This window comes from Nicotiana tabacum, chromosome 1 (assembly GCF_000715075.1).
Source record: "Nicotiana tabacum cultivar K326 chromosome 1, ASM71507v2, whole genome shotgun sequence".
Lineage (NCBI taxonomy): Eukaryota > Viridiplantae > Streptophyta > Magnoliopsida > Solanales > Solanaceae > Nicotiana > Nicotiana tabacum.
The window spans coordinates 12,574,447-12,583,797 of NC_134080.1; the positions used below are offsets into that span (position 1 = coordinate 12,574,447).

Sequence of the window (9,351 nt, forward strand, 5' to 3'; positions counted from 1 at the left end):
GAGGAGAAGAAGAGGAGGAGGAAGGAGAAAAAGAATGAAGAAAAAGAAAGAAAGAGAGAAGAAAGGGAGGGAGAAAAGAGTAAGTAGTACCAAATAGTAACATGAAAATAGAATAACTTCATCAATTGTCTACTAACCTACTACCTTAATCCTCGATCTCCATACCCTTCTATTTAAGGTCATGCCCTCAATAAGCTAAAGTCGCGTCATGTCATGCCTAATCAGCTCCCCAATATTTCGTAGGTCTGACTCCTCTCAATGTTTGATACTATGAGCTTATCAAACACTTTCTAACTATGCTTCAATAAGGGGTCGTTTGGTAGGGTGCATAAGAATAATGCTGAATATGGTGTATTAGTAATGCTGGTATTACTTATGCTTGCATTAGTTATGCTGATATATTTCTTATCCATTGTTTGGTTTGATGTATTAAAGCATTACACAATTTCTTAAAGAATTGCTTGTTTACAAAAATACCCTCAAAACCAGTCCATCACTCTAAAACTTTTTAAAAGAAACATATGTTCAGAAATATTTTTATACGAAAAAGTTTAAAAAAACTACTATATTGTAATATAGAACTAAATATTTATTTATAAAAAAGAAAATATGCTAAGTATTTATTTATTTACTAGAGATATAATTTTATTTCTCACTATTTGAATTATTTTAATATAATAACTAGCATATTTTAATCAAGCATAAATTTTGAAGGATAATTTTATCTTTAACTAAGCTAATGCATGCATTAAAACCCATTGCATTGCTAATACCATGGTTTTCTATGCATTAGTTATGCATAGGATAATACCAAATATGATGTATAACTAATGCTTGCATAACTAATGCATAAGTTCAAAATGTCTACCAAACAAGGTATTATCAATACACAAAGCTAATGCAAGAATTATTTTATCTAATGCATCCTGCCAAACGAGCCCTAAATGGGTAAAGAATTAACATTCATTTATCTACCATTCTTTTTGGATTGACAAATCGAGCATTAGAAACTCAACTTTTGCAACCATGTAACAACACGCCACAGAACTAAAGGCAATTGATTTAAATGCATATTTACAAATCCTTCCTTCGCTAAATTTCTGAAGTAGGGCAGGGAAAAATCAAATTATAATATTACACCCATATAGAGTTAGGGGCAACTCCCAAAACAAGAGTTATCCAACAAATTTCCATGCTTATGTAGTTTATAGCTTTTTGCCATATTTTCTCATTAGTCCCATAAGCTCACAAGGTTTTGTGACTGCCAAAATTACAACTTCCATTTCAAACTAATTCTTCAGCTTTAACTTGGCCATCTCAAAGTGGCTTAGCATGTCATTGTTTCATTGACATTTTATTTCCTCAAAGATTTGACCTTGAAGAAGTACCCGATCGATCCATCAGATCATATGATCTGACTGCAAATCAAAAACGGTGGATTAATAGGCAACACCATATAGAAATAGGAACACCAGCAACAACTTTAAAAGCAAATGCGAGAAGAGACTCAATACCAGCTTGTGATGCTACAACAAAAGCCTCTCCAGACTGATCCTCAGAATTAATCCTAAATACCAAAAAATGAAAATTATAATATAAATACCCAAGGCATAAAAGAAGCATTTTCTACGGGATCCCGAAACCACCAGCCACCCTGACCCAATTCACGTAGGCCCACCAACTTCTTGGCAAAATGCCTAATGTTAAAAACCACCGACATGTCAAGATCCAAATTCAAAATGGTTCCCGGTCACAGACCTACTAATACCAGTATAATCTGTAGAGGGAGGATAGATAAACATTTAGGCAAGAATATATTACGCGGAGTCATAGTATACACCTGTATACCCATCCATGCACATAGCCATGTCCCCGCTTCTGAAAACACCAATTTTTCAGCTTTAAAAATGAATAAATGTAAAGCATGGAATATGGAATTAAGGCAATGGTCATGCCCATATGCACCCTATACACATACCACTTCCACCCTTCTACCATACAATCCTTTCAGCTTTGCAAATGAATAAACACAAAAATAAAAAGAAAGAGAATAATGTAATGAATATAGCCATTTTGTTCAAAAGACGCATGCGCAAAAGCTTATCTTCAAATCAGTTTTAAGTCATGAAACCTGCAGGCTCAAGATTCTTTGAGACAAAACGCTATAAGCCCAATAGCTCCCTTATGTTCTACTCATCCAATACAAGGAGCCTAAGAAGCATCAGATAAGAATTTCAAATAACTGAACATCCATCACCTTGCTCTGTGGAAAAGATGGCCATGTTTACATCCTGCTAATTTCAAAAGTGTAACCGCTTAAAATATACTAACATGGGAAAGCAGTGCAATCACACACATCCATCAATAAGAGGTTCGGTTAGGATCTCTTGCAGACTTGTCAGATCAGTTCAAGCTGTCTAACCGAACTAGCATAACAATGATGCTATTCTAGAGCTCAAGCTCCCAAAAATAATAATAGTATTCTCTTTATCAAATAAATAAATATATCAAATAAATAAATAATATTTTCTCAAACTATGCAGCAAAAGCTGAAGATAAAGAAAAACTAACAGTGAACTGCTTCACTACTTATAACTATACCTTTTTTATGGTGTCAGCATCGTATTAGCACCAAGTCTAAGTGCACAAGGTGAAGCTGCAGAAACTGGTGTGCAACATCTAGAGGCATCCCATTCCATATCAAAGGCATATTCCAACCGTCTTCCAAGAGATTTTCCCGAAACTGATGATTTACACCCAGAAAATCTGTCCTTCAGGTTTGAGGTGTCTTCCCTGTCAGAAGCTCTTGGGAAATTATGTGTGGGAGTGGTGGTGCCTGTGCAACTAGAATGCGTCGCAGCTTCGGGAAATCTGGAATTCTTCTTTCTTATGATTGAAGGAGTTCCTGTGTAACTCATTGCAGAATTCCTTAAGACAGATTCTGGACTGCTACCATTAGCAGAGACTGTTAATTTAAGACTAGGAGGAGTAGAGCAAAATGGATGACCATTTTTTTCCGTGATAAGGTTGTCTCTACTAAGGTTTTCATCTGTTAAAGGAATCAGCATGTCCTTTAACTGTGGTGGTTCATAATACAAGGAGCCCTGCTGCTTGAGACCCAAAGAAGATTGTGTGTCATATGCTTTATTCTTCTTGTTACTTTGGGAACGAACCTCAGTAAAGCTAGCCAATGACAAACTCAAAAAATCATGGTCAGGATCGTTAACAGTGTCGTGCCTAGACCTCTTGGGAGATTCATACATGCTCCCAAAAGTAGTAGGATGAACAGCCTCAACTTGAGAAGTACTCCATCTTGTGTGGTGCAACTGATCCAAAGGAAAATCTGAAGAAGAGGCTGAGAGTGGATATGATATTTTAGTGCGACTTAAATTGGATTGACATGGTTTATCTGTCTCACCAATTGGAAGAACATCTGCCTTGCCAAATGGTATTCCACCAAGTGGCTTTATCAGATCCCTCACATTTTCTTCTGCTGATATACAGGCTCCAAATAAAGAAGTATCCTTATGCAAAGCATTTCCAGCAGAATAAGCATATCCAATTCTCAGATCAGTTGACAAAGCAACAGCAGCATTATCCAATCCTGTCTGCTCGCCTAAAAAGATTGTTTGTTCTGCATTTTGAGCTTGTAATGGATGCTTCTGGATCTCTAGTTTTTTCTTGTCACTAGAGAAATTAGGAGATTCCTCACTTTCGGTATCCAGCACTAACCCACTTGGCAAATTCAAGTTCGATCTTTTCTTAACTGAGGAATTCCAATGATTTTTAATTGCATTATCAGTCCTGCGAGAGGTCCAAATGGAAAATGGATCAGAAAGGAAATATGGTACTTCGGTGAATGAACCAAATAGCACGCATCAAGCTTAGAACAAGAAATTCAGTTTAGAGTAATTATCATATATTAAGAACTTGGCTTGTTAGAGAAAAAATGATGCATCTAGTACTCCAGGTAATTGCACAAAAGAATGTCGAACTTCCGGATGAAACAGGGTGCACATAGTGTCCTTAATGTATAGTTACATATCTTAGAATACCTAAACTACTCCCGCGAGGAGCTATCACACTATTACTACCTCTGTCCCCTTTGGTTGTCCTAACTTGCTTGCAGGGTCAACCTTTTCAAAACTAGATTGGACTCATATTAGTTAATCTTTTGGAAAATAAAACTTAACCTATTACTACAAGTTGCAAACTTTTTCCCATTTTGATTTGATAAAAAGAGATGCTAAAAGAGTTCTACTAATAGAATGTTTGAGCTTCAAGAAGTAAAATAAGAAACCATATTGGGAGAAAGGGATTCCCAAGTCCGGATGGAAGCGAAACTGGAGAATAAGATAGAGAGAAGCAAAAGTGAAGGGACCAAATATACCATGTTTACCTATGAGCCGAAAGGTTAAAAGCGCGGGCTCTCGTGGACTGAAAAAAAAAACTGAACGGAGGGAAAATGTAAGACAAGTAGAATACTTCAGAGGTAAATTTGAACCTTTTCCTTAAAATTATCTACTTATGCCCCTTGAGAAAAGCTCCACCAGAGTTCAAAATTTTACTACCCTCTGTAAGCAATGTACTGATAGATCTTAAAAATAAAAATGGTTGGGTTTGATTTGGCATACGAGATATAGCACACTTGTAGTAATGATAGCATTTCAGCACCATGCACTCATTGGTATGACAGGGGGATACATTTTGCAAATTACTTGATCTAGGGTCTGGGAATGCCCAAAGATTCCCTACATCAAACACCCTGATACAGAATTGAAGAAATAGCTTTTCTAGCTTACCTTCCAGGCAGAAACCTCGCAATTTCTGCCCACTTGTTCCCATATATTTGGTGATAGTGGCATAGGACTGATTCTTCCTGTTCAGTCCAAGCATCTCTTTTTATGGTTGGGTCAAGATGGTTGTGCCACCTGTGACATCCAAGGATAATATCAACATAAGTTTGCATTGCAGATTGCAACAAGTATAATAAATTGCAATAATCAATCAATGTCATGTTTCTTTTTTCAATTAGAACAGAACATGGAGCAGCGGGTCTCCTTTAACTGCAAAATTCAACAAAGCATTCACCAGTATCACAGTGATCAAATATTTAGCTGCTCCCGGTTGTCATGCTTTTTCTTATTCACTTAAAAATATATAAAACTCTGCCTAATGCGCAAAAATAACAGGTTTGAATCCAGATAAAGGAGGGTTTTGCCTCAAACTATATTACGGATTTTTTATATAGCCAATACCGACTAGTATGGAATTGAGGCATAGTTGATTGATTGATTGACTGTTTTGGAAAGACACAACACAACAGCAAACAGGAAGTAAACAAGAAGTGCTTTCACAGGAAAGAAAATCCAATAGGGCTAAGTGAAAATAAGACAAAGATATGATACCTGCATGCCACAAGAGACAATGAGTTCTCAAGGAAAGGAAAGAATTCTGTAAGTAGACTAACGACATACGTTCCAGGAAGCATTTTACAAAGATTTTATGAGCATGTAAATTAACCGGAGGTATAAAAACATAAAATTAACTGTTTCATAGCAGCAGATTTAGGCAGAATTGGAAACTGACCTTTCCCTACATTGCTTACCAATGCGACCAGGCAAAGACTTGGCAATAAAAGACCACTTCTTACAGCCATATTTCTCAACTAACTCAATAATCAGGTCATCCTCCTGAAAATTCCAAAAGGAAAAAAAACAACTGTCTTAATAATTATAGTCTTGACATATAGAAATTGAACTCCAAGCAAACCAACTGTTGTAAAATCGATTGGCACCTCCTTTGACCAAGGACCCTTTACAAGCTCAGGATTCAGAACTTTCTGCCAGCGATGCAAGCACTGCACATCAGTCCTTCCATTCATGCACTCAGCTATAGAACAAAAGACAACACAATACAATCACACAAAACATTCAGCAGACAAATTTTGTTCATGGATACAGCAGTATAAGTCACTCCATGACATAGCCAGGTATTCAAAAGATGCTAAACGTTTCAATTGTACCAAAAAGGATTGAAAGAAAGGTAGATCATAGAGGCTTCCAAGAATTGTTTCCTTTCACCTACTGAGTAATGGTAGATAATGAACTGTATGTAATTTTCATAGTGCAGATAGTTCGTTAACTCAATAACCAGTGTCAACGTGTTCTGATGTTACTTTCATGGTAAAAGGAGATAACTTAAGAGGCAGCAAATGCCTGCAAACAGAAGTGCTAGCGTTCTAAGTTACTAAAAACCACTCGTACAGATATTTCCCCACGCAAGCCATTTCCCTATGCTTGCCCCAGATTACCGTATCCTGGGGCAGGACACTGGTCATAAAGCGACCAGGAGCAAAAGTAAAGGTCGTTGTGGTTAACCTAGCTGAAAAGTATAGAGCATGACAGAATAAATGGTGTCTTACCTATTTTTTTCCAGTTTCTCCCTTTGAACCTTTTCACCACGTCAGTCAACAGATTATCCTGTGAAAGGAATAAAGAAGTCTGAAATTTCTGGATCAAAAGAATGGAGCCTATGGAAATAGTAAAGAGAACAGGAATTTCTGACTAACAAAGTTTTATATTAATCCTTTCATTTGCTCAATACATCCAAAGCAACCACATGCCTCAAAGAAATAAAAAGGAAAAAGGACATGACAATTCGTATAGATAATTGTATAAGTACCTAACTATCATGGAGACACACTCACAAGGTTATAGAAATTCATCGTACAAGTACCTAACTATCATGGAGACACACTCACAAGGTTATAGAAATTCATCGTACAAGTACACGGGAAGCTTTGGTAGAGAAGTAATGCACTTAAATTTTTAATGTATAAAGAGACAATCATGAGATCCAGCGACTAGCCCATTACCTCTTCTTCTGTCCAGCCTGCCTGGGAAGAACGTTTAGTTGGACCTGAGCTCCTTCGATAACTAGAACTGAAATAGGATTTACAAAAATGAAGTGAAAACTAAATTACATCAATCAACCACCACTTCAATGTCCTTATTTGAGGCCCAACTTCATGATCGAAAGCAAATCAAAAGTTTTCAGCTTACCCAGGTTCGGAGGAGTATCTTGGAGTGCTAGCCTCGTAACTGCTATCAGAGAAAGATGAACAAGAAGCAAATCCACCAAAGTCCAGAGTCTGAGATTCCTCCTTAACTTGTATCATGATCTTGCAGCCAAAAGATATCCTCACACTGCAAAAAGAAAAATTACTATCAATACGAACAGTTATATATTAGTTACACATTCAACTTCCATAGGAACAATTTCCGAGTGCATATGAGAAAAACAGCAGCCATGCCCAATGCCAAGTAAGGGTTGGCAATAGGAATCTATCCATTTCATTCTATACACGTCTGTAGGCACACCTACATTGGGCCAAACAACTCAGTATAATGTTACACTATCTTTATACTAGCCGTCAACCAAAAGGACCCTCTTCTTTTATCTAGACTCGGGAGTGGCAAGAACTACTAATTACACACCAACAAAAAAAAGAAGAGAAACTTCTTTTTCAAACAGAATACGAATTTGTGTGCTCCTCAAGAACTAATCAATCAATCGACTCCGCCTTGATTCCAAAAAAATCCGCTACGTAAATCACTTGTATCCTCTCCAAATCAATTTATGCATAACATTTTCATCTAGTGGTCATACTAATCTTCTCCCTATAGTTCCAATTTCATTGATTAAAGGTCCTCTTGGACAACTAATAAAATCCACAAAAAAAGCATTTTTTCAATTTTAATTACAAAAACAAAATTCAAATCAACAAAGATCAAAACTTTGCACTAGCATTTTATCAGCAACGGAACATGATCAAAAAGTTTACAACAAAGAGAATTATCACCTTAAAAAACAGCAAGAATCAGAAAAAAATAAAAATAAAAAACAAACAGAAATGAATAAGATTTGGAGAAAAATGCAGAAAAACACTTAAATTGTTACGAAACCGTCAAATAAACAGGGGAGGGAGACAAGACAAAAACTATAGATACAGAAACATGTACCTAAAGGCAGAGAGAGAAGGATAAAGCGAAGTAGAATTGAATGAAACGGACCGTTTTCAGTGAATTAGGGTTTAAGATTTAGATTTTTAGAGAGAGAAAGAGTAGCGGGAAACTGAAGAGATTCCGAGGAGTGAGGGAATATGTAACTACTGGAGTACTAAGTAGTAGCAGTACAAATAATGGTTAAGTGGCGGATTTGTTGGGTTTGAATGTGAAAGTGTGTTTGAGAAGGAAGAGAATGAAGCGGTGAATTTTACACTAATTTAAATAATAAATTAAAATAAAAACATATAGTATATTTACGCTTAGATTTTTATTATTACCGATTTTCTCTTTTGCTTTAATTATCTTATTAATATGCTGTCATTACTATATTTTCTTTTTCCCCATAATGTTCCCTTTAATGTATTTCTTTTACTGTTTTGTGACCATGTTTTTTATGAGCATAGGGAATCGAAAACAATTTCTTTATTTTCATAAGATATGAGTAATATATATGTACACACTATCCTCCTTTTGTTGTTCAGTATAATATAACGATAAGAATAAATATAAAAATATATATTATATGTTCAGTTAATATAAATATATAACGCGAATAAGTAAAACTAAGAGTTATCAAAGTGATGGTACGAGGTTTTTTTTTTTTTTTTTGGCCCTTTATCCCTTTTGGATTGGCGTTACAAAACTTACATCGTAAGATTAAAAGATGGGCTAGTTGACCAGTACGTTAAAAACAGCATTGTTAACCCGTGTGCAAAATGGGAACTTTTACGTTACTCCCATCATTTTAATGTATATACATATATTAATTGAATGCGGAATTTAAGAAAAAAATTGGACTGTGTAATAATAGCAATGATATTTATGTAATTATGTCATTAAAAATAAATGAGACTTTTAAGCTAAATTATTTTTAAATATAAAATATAATTTTAAAAACTTAAACTAGTAAAAAAAAGTAATGTTACATAAATTAAAAGTAGCTGGAGTATAAATTTTTTGATCTTTTGTCTATTACTTTAGTCACAAAATTTTGGTTTAAAGTATTTGTCTCTTAGTAAACATAGAAGGAATTACATTTTTTTTTTTCAATTTATTCTTATTATTCCAAGAATTACTCATTTAAGGCAGAGATAAGATAATTTAGTCAAATATTTTTTATGATTAGTATTATTAAATAGGTCATTTATTTTGTACCTATTCAAAATCTTAACAGACAGATTATAAGAATGATGGGAGAGAATAGTGTTTAGTGTTTACTATGAATACTCTTTTTTTTAATACATACTATCGAATTCGTATAATTACCAGCACGTACATCACT

The 9,351-nt window shown here is 35.1% G+C and overlaps 1 protein-coding gene across 3 annotated transcripts; it reads right to left on the reverse strand.

The window, feature by feature from the left end:
• Window positions 1-1,044: 1,044 nt before the first annotated feature.
• Window positions 1,045-8,256, reverse strand: LOC107781889 (uncharacterized). 3 transcript variants are annotated; one of them, XR_012702826.1, is made up of 10 exons: window positions 8,076-8,256; window positions 7,065-7,208; window positions 6,878-6,944; window positions 6,425-6,482; window positions 5,798-5,892; window positions 5,590-5,693; window positions 4,803-4,931; window positions 2,602-3,804; window positions 1,515-1,567; window positions 1,045-1,418 (listed from the first exon to the last, which is right to left on the reverse strand). XR_012702826.1 is itself a non-coding variant. In XM_016602704.2 (9 exons), exons 2-8 carry the CDS (start codon window positions 7,178-7,180, stop codon window positions 2,607-2,609), a joined length of 1,767 nt encoding a protein of 588 aa, XP_016458190.1. In that variant the 5' UTR covers window positions 7,181-7,208; window positions 8,025-8,256; the 3' UTR covers window positions 1,574-2,291; window positions 2,602-2,606. The 3 variants fall into 3 exon arrangements, 1 of the variants encoding a protein (XP_016458190.1); XR_012702823.1 differs by having other exon boundaries at window positions 8,025-8,256; XM_016602704.2 differs by lacking the exons at window positions 1,045-1,418; window positions 1,515-1,567 and adding an exon at window positions 1,574-2,291 and having other exon boundaries at window positions 8,025-8,256.
• Window positions 8,257-9,351: the final 1,095 nt, after the last annotated feature.